The 12,936-nt window shown below is 41.1% G+C and overlaps 1 protein-coding gene across 1 annotated transcript in view; it reads right to left on the bottom strand.

The window, feature by feature from the left end:
- The window catches only part of ATP13A4 (ATPase 13A4), a 178,474-nt gene that overhangs the window by 49,910 nt on the left and 115,628 nt on the right, over positions 1-12,936 (bottom strand). The window contains exons 16-21 of the mRNA XM_088444816.1: positions 10,227-10,383; positions 8,951-9,068; positions 4,390-4,514; positions 3,021-3,184; positions 1,133-1,255; positions 65-144 (exon numbers count right to left, since the gene is read on the bottom strand). Of these exons, the coding sequence (XP_088300942.1) occupies positions 65-144; positions 1,133-1,255; positions 3,021-3,184; positions 4,390-4,514; positions 8,951-9,068; positions 10,227-10,383 (767 nt within the window). The remainder of the gene's footprint in view (positions 1-64; positions 145-1,132; positions 1,256-3,020; positions 3,185-4,389; positions 4,515-8,950; positions 9,069-10,226; positions 10,384-12,936) is intronic.

Below are 12,936 nucleotides of genomic sequence, written 5' to 3'. Positions count from 1 at the left end.
CACTTAGAACTGTAAGGAAGATTTTACAGAGACAGAACAAGGTCATTAACCAAATATAATTTACCCTAATTTTTGGAATTCCTCAACAAGGCTTGATTTTTGCCCTGGAGACATTCGAGCAAAAATTGTTCCATTTATCAGTATCTGTAAAGGAGAAAGAAGGCACATTCAGCAGGTTATAGCATGTACTATACATTACATACAGACTTAAAAACGCTGTTTCATTCCCATTTCCCGTCAGCCCAAAATGTTGAAATGTGTGGATTAAATGACTATTAAAGTAAAGCAAGGTCATACTGATTCACATTCATAGAAACATTGACTGATGGAAAGCCAACGTGTCTGTTTTGGTATTTTTAAAGGGGCCATGCAACATGACAGTAGCTACCAGTAGTACTGGGCAGCTGTACATACTACAGTAGAATAGATTACAGAGTGCACATTTGCAATATTTAACACACAGCATGTATTGTTTGTATTTGTACCAGACATATAGGAAGGGGGGTAGGGGTGCGGAATTCATGGCAACCAGAAACATTGCTCATTTTCTTCGCACACCATAGAGGTGCGCACAATCATTGGCGATGTTGAGCTGCCATAAAAAGTGCAAATGCGCGCAACTGAACACTGCGGTGATGCTAGGCAGCACATCGCCTTGAATGGAATTGGCCCATAGTATAATGCACACAACACACAAGATAGACTACTATAATACACATTGGCAAATATACAAATCAGCACACAACATACTGTAGGAGTTGACGCAAATAATAGTGGAACACAAAAATAATAATATACAATCAAAGCAGGATATAAAAATAGTTACTTGTGTCCCCAACCCTAACACTTACATATATTTTCTAGGCAAAGTGTAAAATTCAAGCATTCTATGGGGTGACACAACTGTTTTAGGGCAAGTATAAAATAAACATGTTCTATCAAAATCAACCCACTAGATCTCCCTCAAGAGGTGTGCAATATGCTAGCAAACTTTGTGGCAAGTCATTTTCAAACAAAATAATATCAAGTTTTAATAATGTAATTAGGGTTACAGTCAGGGAATCTATTATGGTTTGTAATGGCTTAATTATCCTGATCCTAACCCACCAGTCTTAGAAATAGACACAATTACCTTTTGTAGCAAATTGCTAAAATGCTGCAATATAACTTGATAGGTGCTTCCAGTCATGGCAAAATAATAGGGAGCCTTTTCACTTTCCGGCTTTGTTTTATCTTGAATGTCAATATAAATATCCTATAAATCCAATATGAATGCTTATAATATTAGCAGGTTATGTACATAATTTATAAAACGAGCATAATACATAGGCACACACCATTTCTCGATGCATTTAATAAATTGGTCTACGGTATTTTTTTATTTATTTTTAAACACGATTATTTTAGTAATTCCTTTTTAAATTATTTTTAGCTAGTATGTGCTTACTGACCATTGCTACAGCTGAAATTGTACATATGGTACTGTATGGAAAAAACTTTAACAAATACAGAATATACTGTACAGTACCTTACGTATACAACAAAAACAAATTTTAAGTACAAGGTAATTCAATTATGGAAGGGGAGAAATAAAAATTTACAAATATCAACTAATCATATTGTGGAAACTCAACTGTCAATGACCTGCATCAGTTCAGTCCAATCTATGATGAGCGCTTGTTCTCTAGGTAAATATCTCCTGTTTATAACATTGGTTAATGAGGATACTGTATGCATTCATATATTACCAGTCATTTCCTGCATATCATAATGCAGCTTTTACTCATGACAATTTAGCACGGCACAGCCTTCTGAAACTGCATTCCCACCTACTGTAAAAATTTTCTAAAGGGGCCTATCCATTACACGATCGCATTATTCACAAAGTCATGTAATGGATAGCCGGCAAGGACCAGCGATGCGCGTACATGCTGGGTCCTTGCCAACCCAGGCTATCTATGGAACATGCTGGTGAACCTGACGACGATAGTCAGGTTCCACATGTTCCCAGATAGGAGGTCGAGATCCTGCACTGAAAGACGTTCAGTGAACGCCGTTCGTTGCTGGCACCGCACCTGGCGACCCGAAGGACTGAATGCTAGACGTTCATTTTTTCAGGTCGTGTAATGGATAGGCATCTTTACATGACCCTCCCCCTAGACAGAGTCCTGGCAACTGCTCCATACAGCTGTATCTCCCAGGGAAATGTGGTCATTATCATGGAATGTACTGTAAGCAGGAAGTCAATCAAAATCCTAGCCCAAACTAGTGGAAGAATACATTAATAGAAATATATAGGTGATAGTGCAGCTTTCATATAGGGGTTAAATAATGTTTTCTAACAGTATAACCTTCTTCCCAAATTTATTGTATACTCCTCATCAACATGTACTTTCAGACAATAAAAATATATAAAAGTTTTACTGTCTTTCTCCCTAGTTTTTTGGTAGTATCTTTTATCTTAAAAGTGTTAATGTTGGTTTCAATGAGTATGTATGCTCTGCAGCATAAAAATGCCATTGACATAACCTTAATATGTGTAGGATGTAGAGATGTGTGCAGACCCCCGTGTTGTGGTTTTAGTTCTAATTCATCATCGTGTTTTGGTTTTGGCAAAACCACCCTCGAGTGTTTTGGATTCCTTAAAAAAAGACATCCATTTAAAAAAAAAAAAAATAATAATAATAATTCAATCAAATAAGCCAATATCATGTAATTTGGACCTGATTGCACACAATCCAAAACCAGAGTTTGGGTTTTAAATACAAGTTCTAAACTGACAGCTGTCCTCAGCAGAGACTTAGTTTGACTCGGAACCCCAAAGTGATTCCAAACTGGGACTCAAGGTGACTCAGAATCCCTAGGTTCGGGTGTGTTCGTATTTCAGGAAAACCGAACCGCACATCTCTAGTAGGATGTATGAAAGTAGTTGACAAGGATACTTGGAAGGAATTTTATAGAAGTTTTTTTTTTCGTATATAAACACTGTTGCTGGTTATCAGTAATACAACGTTACTTACCACATCATCAAAACTTTTTGGCTTCACACCATACTCAAGAGTCCATGTGATAGAGGCTAATCTAGAATCACTGGGCTCCTTGGCTTCTACCAGGATAACATTGCTGGCTTCACTTATCATCCCAGACTTTTTAGCAACAGTGACCGCTGTCTGGAGATTGTCACCTGAAGAGCAAACATCGCAATGTTACCCAAGTTTGTTACTGTACACAAACACTGAAAAGTGAATGTGGCAAAATGCAGATTAACAATGACAGCACATAATAATGCATTACAAAAAAGTTAGAAGGATTGTAGTAAAATTCAAATTATTTAGAAATCCTAAATCACATTAATGTCTCATGAGGATTATACAGTTCAGTATACTCAGACAGCAGTCAGTCTTGCTATCTATCACCAGCCCCCTACTTTCCACCAGCTTCTCACAGCTTTATACTGGTGTACAGCATGGGCAGGCAGAGCATAGTGAGATGGTGAGAGTCATTATTTGCAGCAGTTTCCAACAGTGTCTACCCAATAACCAGAGCCGTAACTAGACTTTTTGGTGCCCTGTGCCAGAAAGAGAATTGGTGCCCCCCTCATTTTTCAAAGGGACATAATGCACCCAAAAAAGGTCCATGGCTTCATGGGGAAGGGCCAGGGAAGAGATAGGAGAGGCCAGGAGATGTTGGGGATGAACTAAGAGGAAGCTACAAGCAAGAATGATAATAAACAGAAATTTGACAGGCCCAAACAGCGCCCCCTGACCTGTGGTGCCCTGTCTCCACTTTATTTCTCTCCAAGCTTTGATACACCTTCCCCATAGTGTGTAATGACTTTTACCATCATATCACCAATATTTGGATACAGAAAGATCATCTGTTTTACCATTTTTCAAATAATAATGATTGGAGAAAATAAATAAAAACAGCAGGTTCTCTTCTAGCAATTCATTTCTACAAGTTCCCGCAATGACTGCCATGTCCATATATAGAGCAATCCACAGGGCTGACATGGAAAATAGCTTCTCTCTGTTGCGAAATTCCATGACCTGTGCTCTCCTGGCCTATTATAATATACTTCTACTTAGTGAAGGAAGAGAGGTTCTTGTTATACATCTACTAGTGGGACCCTGTGGGCTGCTCTACACCTGTGTCAATGCTGGAATGTATGAAATTGGGAAGTTATATTAGGCACAATACTATAATTACTGTAGACACCTATATAATATATCACTGAACTATAAAGGTATTTCATCATTTTCCTCTACAATCTATAAATATTAGAAAATACTGTAAATGGTGTCATTTCTTCTTGATGGAAATGTCATGTACTAACATTTGAACCATGAAGAGAGAGTCATCAGGGTATAAATGTGATTGTAATCATACCTGTGATCATAACAGTTCTGACCCTGGAATGAAAAAGCTCCTTTAATACTGGCCTGGTTTCCAATTTAAGCCGATTTTCCATCACCAGAAGTCCAAGGAAAGACAAGTCAGATTCCACCTCATCGCTTTAATATAAAATATACAATTTGTCAGTTATGTAACATTGCATGTATTATTAAGACAATGATCTCAACTAAACACAAGTAATGTGTCCACTTTCTTGCTATACAGTGCCTCACAGTGCAGACCGTCGGCATCCCGACTGCATACCATCTGGTTGAACCGCTATTGCATGATGAGGACGTTGGCTTTATTCCTAGACAATCAGGCGGCTTCCAGACCATGTGCTCTCCTGCATGAATAGTGAATGCCGACACTGCCTGTCCAGGAAGTATCAAATTCTTCAGAGGTTCCCCGTTGCAGAGAAACCACAATATAGGTAAGGTGTATTTTTATTTAGTACTCACAAAAATTAGTAAAGATTTTATTTATTTATTTATTTTAGACATTTCACCCTCGGCTCTACTTGGTCTAGGCCCGACCCTGCAAGTAGTGACACACTTGCATGATAGGCAGCGTACTGACGTTTGTCATAGTAAGCAGAGTGGCCTGTGGCGGATCTCTTAACATCACAAGATGAGACCATCCTTGTCTTGTGAGACAGAGCTCCCGTTGCGGTCGGGAAGAGGTTGGGAAGCCCCCTCTCACCCACTGAATAGATATTATGCACATGCGCAGGGTGTCTATTCACTGGAGAGAGAGAGACTGGGGACATGCCCAGCAGCTCCTGGTGCACTGGGCATGCCCCGTGTGACGAAAATAAGGGGAGTGGCTCGCAGCCATGGTATTTCACATAATACACCCTTTCTCATAAGGACATGCCCCTTTTCAAGGAAAAGTCAGTAAGTTGCGCTTTTAGTTACCCAACGTTGGGCCACTTTCTGAAATTTGTCAAGGGCCACTTTAAATTCCAAATCCACCCCTGACGTTCATCACTCACCCTACTTGCTTTGTGCAGTGGAAAATTAAGAAGTAAATGTAGATTAACTTAGCACCTATATATAGAAAATGTTACTCTCTCTGTTTGCTAAACTGTACTAGAATGCCATTGTTTAAGCCTTTGCCCAGTATTCCCCGACATCTCCTCCCAAAGCTCTACTTTGAATAATCATAAACAATACAACAGCTTGGGGTAGTGAGTGACCGAATTGCGTGCAGTGGATCTAACACTAGTTTTATAGACAAGTCTCCAGTGTCACAAAAGGCAATTCAGGCAAGGGCAAAGCAGACAACTCTCTAATCTTGCTCATGTTTTATGCAGAGTAGAGTTCAGCAAAATATTACAAACTTGTTCCGTATTTGGCAACAAAATTCTGAATTTGACCTTTAGGGCAGTGATTTTCAACCTTTTTCAACTTGCGGCACACCGTACAAGATTTTACAGTTACTAAGGCACACCATCAGACAAAAAGAGAAAAAAAAAAATCACAAGATCCCAACACTGCCTGGGGCAGCAGTACAAGTAAAGTCAGCTCTTACTGCACTGACCTCACGGCACACTTGACAACTGCTTGTGGCACACTAATGTGCCACGGTATAATGGTTGAAAAACACTGCTTTAGGGGCATATACAATTGGGTGAGAGGTTTATTGAACTAAAAAAAACCTTGCACCCAATTTAAGATTACCGCTGGTATGCCGCTCCCGATACCCGCGGTATCCAATAAAAAGAAAAAAGTGGTCACACGTGAAAATAAATAAATAAAAAGATATTTACGAGTCAGGGGGTCTCTGTGGCTCCAGGTGGCCTCCCCTCCATCTTCTCACTAGGGAGGGGGCTGCTGGGAATCCCAGGGGCTGCTGGTAGGCTCCAGGGTTGCTAGTTCTTCCAGCATCCCTTACAGTGGGGGGGGAGGGGTCACACACACACACACTGACATACTCACCCTGCTACAGAAGAGCCAGCTCCTGATGCTGGAGGAAGACATTGATTTGGAAGGCGAGTAATTAAGGACTAAATTGAGCTAATTGGAAACTTCCAATAGCTTAATTAGTCCTCTGGGGGGGATGTCGTCAGGGCCACAGAGCAAGTCTGATTTTAGGAAATAACGATTTTAGGAAAAATCAGACTTGCTCTGGGGTTGCAAGAAAAAAAAAATAAAAAAGACGCAGCGGTTTCTATAGAATTTACGGCGTACCATTTTCAGGCACCTTATTGAATAGCAAAACCCTGTGCCGTGGAGTTTTTCAAATATTCACCCCGCAATTGGATATGCTCCCAGTGTACCTGACCATACCCAGCGGCGAATTGGGCCGCTGTGACACTGGGCCGGTCCCTGTGTAGCTGCCCTTCATTGACTACTGCTCTGCTCCGCTTGCCGCTGCCGCGATCGGAGCCCAGCTCTGATCGCGCAGCGTTACTGTGTGACTGTGTAGTTAAAGAAAAATGGCCACCGTGGGAGCTGCTGCGCATGCCCACCAGCAGCAGCTCCTCCCATAAGCCTTTGCAGAGCCGTCAGTCACCACTGACGGCTCCGCCTTCAGCCCGTCCTCGGCCCGCCTCCATTACCTTTGCAGCCTTCACTGCACGACTGCATGCACAGCAGCACCCTGCAGCCCTGCACAGTCAGTGGCAGTGCACACAGAAGTCACGGAGAAGCAAGAGCCAGCGCCGGCCCGCCAGTTCTGACTGTGTCACAGTAGTGTGACAGTCAGTAAGTATTGTAAACGTTGATAAATCTGCCTACCTGCATGCCTAGTGTCAAGGGAGAGGGGGAGAGGAAGAGGTGGTTTGGAGCAGAAGACACATGGCTGAGGAATGGTGAGGCTGAGTTGGCAAGGGGCTAAAAATGGGGGTGAGGGGCTGAGGAGCAGAAAATTGTGATGAGGTGACAAGGCTGGTGATTAGGTGCTGAGGGCGTGGGGGAATCAATGTTTGTGTTATTTCTTTTTTCCCTGTGGGAGGAATAATTGAATCAATGTGTTTTATTTTTTAATGTGTAGGCCAATGTGTGTGCATTTCCCCTGTGGGGGCTGTGTGTGTTTTGTTTTTTTTCCCGTGGGGGACAATTTTGTTTCTTGTCGGGGACCAATGTGTTTTATTTTTTCCTGTGGGGGCAATTGTGTTTGTTTTCCTATTGAGGGTAATGTGTGTGTTTGTTTTCCTGTAGGGGCCCATGGGCTCAGGGCCCGATTCAGACCCGCTCGCTAGATTCGTTTGCACGTAGCCGCTCTGCTGCAAATATATGCATAGGAAGCGATTGCACAGCCAGGCAAGAGGACGTCAACTATGTCTAAAGACGGCCCCTTCCCTTCGCAGCACACGTCATCTCCAGGAAGTGTATGCTTTATCAGTAACATCGAGAGCCTTCGGAGCTGCTCGCAGCCCTTGAGGTCGACCCTACCCCTCCACAAGCACTGCGATCACTTCAGTGTGAAATACAACCAGGTGATGTGTACAATGACGCTTCCATGTTCATTATGCATGCCCATGAAACGCTGTTAGAACGCACAGATAAACCTGCGTTCGCACATTCACTCCCCCATTTTCCACGCACCATGTAGTGTAGTGTTTTAGAAAGTGGAGTGATATGAGCATGTTGCTGAAAGCGGTTGCACAGAGACACTGAATTGCTCATGTTAAAGGCCATACACAGACGGATGATCTGCACCTAGCTTCTACAGCTTCTGTAGACACTGACAGCGAGCGTCTCAGTCCTTACACATTTGAATGCACAAATGTACACCAGTGAAGGGCACTGTAGCTGCATTAGCATAAAGTCGCAGACGCTACTGCATCAAAAGAAGCAAGGAAGGCCGCGACTGCCTCCGACTCAAGGGCCCCAAACACGGTGTGATATGCACCTTGCAATGCGATGGCTGATCTGATTGCAGACATATCGGGCAGCCCGACCGCCCGATATGCCAGCACCCCCCTCTCCCACCTGCATAGCGCTGCATGGGATCGTTAGGCGATCCCCCAGATCAATTCAACATGCAGAAAGATCTAGAGCAGCGACGGACTACCCCATGGGAGCGCACCACGGACGATAGCATGCCAACACACGGAACAGTATAGCGACTATACCGTTCAAAACCATTGGATCGGCCACTATATCACTCCATGTGGGGGCCTTCAGAATCAGGCCCTATGAGGAGGGAGAATCCCGCCCCTCATGACAGACCCCACCCCCATTAGGGCTGCTTCTATAAACTTCCCGGGCTAGTTTTCAATCCCAATCCGCCCCTGACCATACCACATAAACAAATGAAATGGTCATTTTCCTGACTCTATCCAGTCTATATAATTCTACAAAATGACAAAAATCAGTGGAATGGTGAATTAAAACGGAAACAAAAACTTAATTGGCAGAACATTGCACATATGGGAAACGGACTGTTCTGGAACAAAACACGTGCTTCTCGATTACCAAAACAAAATAGCATTGAGCTACTGAAGTTTAGATGATATATATTATTCCCATAATCTCCGTGGAAACTAATTTATATTAAAGTGTATCAATGTATGAGATATCTATAATACATACTAATATAACTTTACCGTTTTAAAGTAGACACTTTTATGGTATTATTTATCTCCAACGATTTGTATGCCAGACCGATAACCCGAAATCCCTGCTTTGTGTACAGCTCCAGCTCATCTAAGAAGTTGATAGGAACTGTTTGACAGAACAACAATTTACAATTAATAAATGTATTCTTAATTGTTATTTTTAGTTATTCATATTATTACTACTATTAATGCTAAGGACATGCTGCACTTAGATTTTCTATACATTTAAAACTGGATATTCCTCTAAGCCCTTATGGGCTACATTGATATTTTATACCATAAATTATTACCTGTATTACTATTACACAGCACCTATCACAGGATGCTGCACTGTACAGCTACTATATACATATACACACCCAAACTAGGATCCATTTTGTCAGAAGCTAATTAACCCATAAGACACCCATAGAGCACCCTGAGAAAGTATACAAAAACTCCTCCTTGACTATCATGCCCTCAGTTTTGATGGGTAGTCATAGGACAACACATAGCCAACCATAGCATCAAAAATTCAAAGCAGTACAGATAGGAGAGTATTGATCTTGTGTGAGGCAGTAATGCATCTACTAGTGTGATTGTGTTTGTGAGGGCAGTGATGGTTGTGTCTAGGTCAATGCCATGATCCAAGTAGATATATCTGATCATGCAGAAGCCACAGATTCAGACATACAAAGGGCAAGGACCACATTCCTCCATTAGCCACAGTAGTAATACAAGGCTCCTATACAATTGTCGCAGCATGATTGTGGTGTTAAATACCTCACAAAGTTTATATATGAAACTTGTTTCAATTCTTTGAATAAGCATCTTCTGTTCTGCAACAGCCTTGTGCAAACTATAGGTTTGAGTTGATTTACAAAGCACAAAACAAAAGCCTTGTGCAAAACCCTCTTCTGTAAAGTTATAGGACTCAATGGATTTCATAACGGTGCACCTGGACAAACCATGATGCAATGCAAGGGGTGCAAATACATTTCATTATTTTGCATGTAGGGTAAATACTGACAGCTTTTGCATGTAATCCACAGATGCTGGACAGCTTTATATTTATACCGAAATTTTGATTTGAATTTGGACACACCCCTCTCACATCTAAATCTCTCTACATTTCCTCCAAAGTGTATTGGAACAAAATTGTGGTAATGCTTGATGAGCACAAGTTTGCAGTGGTTGATGGAGATTACCATGTACAGTGCAACCTTGCCCCTAGGGGTATATTTAGTAAAGTGCAAGATTATAAAAGTGGAATTAATATACCTACCTGTGTCTCGTCTGCAGAACGAGGCCACCATCTCTGGGGCTCCTTTCATGTACACAGCGTATTCATTACCATTGAGAGTTTGGGTTATAACGGACATGCGCTGCAGGCCTGAGGAGAATGGGAACTGCTGCAAGATGACAACGCCTTCAACAGAGACCTGGTTACCATAAAAGTACATAATAGAAGTTATGTGTGTCCATCAGGCTGCAATGTGCATAATACATCATTTTGTGCTTACACCCACAGCAAACTTGCCAACTCTCCCTCATTGTCAGGGAGACTCCCTGAAAGAGTAGCAAGCTCCCCGAAGAATCTAACAATATCCCTGATTGCACCTTACCCCCATTATGAAGTAGTTATATACTTGGAGGGGAAAAAATAAATCAGAAATAAATACATTCAAATGGTACAATCAGTGCCATTTCCCTGCATTGGTTATTATAAGGCACAATGATCCCTATGGCTACATGCATTTTCATGTAAGGTTTCTCGTGGCCACTTACATACTTTGAGCCCTTGATACTTTTCAGGGCTTGTTCATGTATTGTGTTTTACAGTGTGTTTTCATCAACAAATAGATTTTACAAACTGCTTTGGGGCTTGTTTACATTAGGATGTAATGGACCATACACACAGTCAGATTTGTCAGATCTGTCAGATGAACGACTGAATGATTTGAACGATTTTACCAAAGATTTGAACGATTTAACGATTTTTGACTGCATTAAAATGAATGGAATCATCCAAGTCTGACTGCAAACACATCAGATTTCAGATATCGTTATCTGACCATCGGGAACGCGCATCGTTCAGGCATGTCAGATATGTCAGATTTTCCTTCAGATATGAATGATTGAATGATTTTTAAATCGTTATCGTTCAGATCTGAAGAAAAATCTGACCGTGTGTATGCACCATTAGTCAGTTTCATGACACGCCTCTCACATGTCGCAGTACACCACTACGCACATAGGTGTTGTTTTCACAATCTCCCTGAAATGCTTTTTGAAAAGTAAGCAAGTATGACCTACAATCATCGGTAGACACAGGATTATGCCTTAAATGCATGTTATTCCTTAAGCAGAAAATGAAGATGGTTGACTTAAAATCAGGCATTTATAGGCACAATATAAGGGCATATTCTCTCCACAAATCATCTGAAATGGATTTTTAACTTGAAAGCATAAATTTTCTGTTTAAGGAATAAAACTAATTTAAGGCAAAATCCTCAGAGGTTATCAGTATACAGTACACACCATGTTATGGGCGGGATGTACTAAAGGGGAAAATGCCGTTTTCAGGGGGTTTACCGCATTTTCCATATGTATAAAGTCCAGGTGGGTAATGCCATCTTCAGGTGGCATTACCGAAGAAAAGCCTATGGGCTTCTTTTTGGGAAGCCTCCCCTGGGTGGGATCCAATCGATCCCTTCCAGCAGCCCCGCGGCCTTCTGTGCATGCCCCAGAGGGACTCCTGGGTGTTAAATCAGGAAGTCCCTCTATCCGGGAGCATCGTAAAGAACAGATCTTATCGGGTATTCTAGGTACATACCGCGGTAATCAACAGTGGTATGTACCCGATGAGAGGTGGGATATATCATATCGCGGATGCGATGCAAAGTACATCCTGCCCTGTGTCTTGTAATTGTTCACATAAAGATGGTTTTTTATCAAACATTTGACACCAAAATTAAACTTTTAGAAAATAATTAAATAAAGTTTAAATTCATAGCTTTAGAAGGCATGACGCACTTTAAACTTGGTGTACTGAGCCTTTTTGGCAGGGTGTACATCAGAATGACGTGTATCCCAGCCGATCAGACACCCCATGCAGTACACACGATATGGTGTACGGCCGGCATTTACCTGCATGCCATTTCGTCAGTTTGGTCGGCCCATCTGACGTGCAGCACGTCAGATGAGGCAACACCGCTGACGACGCACAAACGCGTTATTGAGTGTACACACTGAGCTATATAGAGAATATATATCATTCCGATACATATCAGAATGCATACCTGGCCTTTGACAGAATGGTAAAAAGTTAACCCTGAGATAATGATTCCAACATGGGTAACTAAACTGTTATTTACCCCCACCTCATCCTTTCTACATCAGATTTAAAAAATACCCCTACCCTTCTTATACAAGTATACTTAAATAACCCACATCCTCAAGAATCAGTGATTGCGTACTTTGCCAGGACAAGTTAGTTATGAGAAAAAAATATATAAATGTAAATACTTTGGGGTATATTTACTAAAGGTCGATTTTTAATCATTTTTGATCGATTTAAGAATCAATTAAAATTGATTAAAATCGATTAACATTGATGTTGTGCTTCTGGGGCTAAATCACACATTTACTAACAGATAATTTGTGATTTTTTTTTTTTTAAAGTATTAGTAAATGTGTGAGTTAGTCCCAGAAACACAACATTGATGTTGATCGATTTTCATTGATATCTATCAAAATCTATTAAACTCAAACTTTGGTAAAAATACCTCCTTAAGTAGCTAAATCAAGTGCCCGTCAGACCATACTGTATATCTGGTACACCTCATTTTTTAAGTTTGTTAACTGAAACATATAGAATGAAAAACTAAACAGTTTCAAATGCTATGCTTGCCAATAATATACTGCAGCAATTGAGTCATCAATATTACATTTGTTATTTTATTATTGTTTTATAGATCAAAATATAATGTGCA

The sequence above is a fragment of the Taudactylus pleione genome, unplaced genomic scaffold (assembly GCF_031769625.1).
Source record: "Taudactylus pleione unplaced genomic scaffold, aTauple2 ptg000372l, whole genome shotgun sequence".
Taxonomy (NCBI): Eukaryota; Metazoa; Chordata; class Amphibia; order Anura; family Myobatrachidae; genus Taudactylus; species Taudactylus pleione.
Note: the sequence above shows the minus strand (reverse complement) of the source record. Positions and strands in the feature narration are given on the sequence as shown.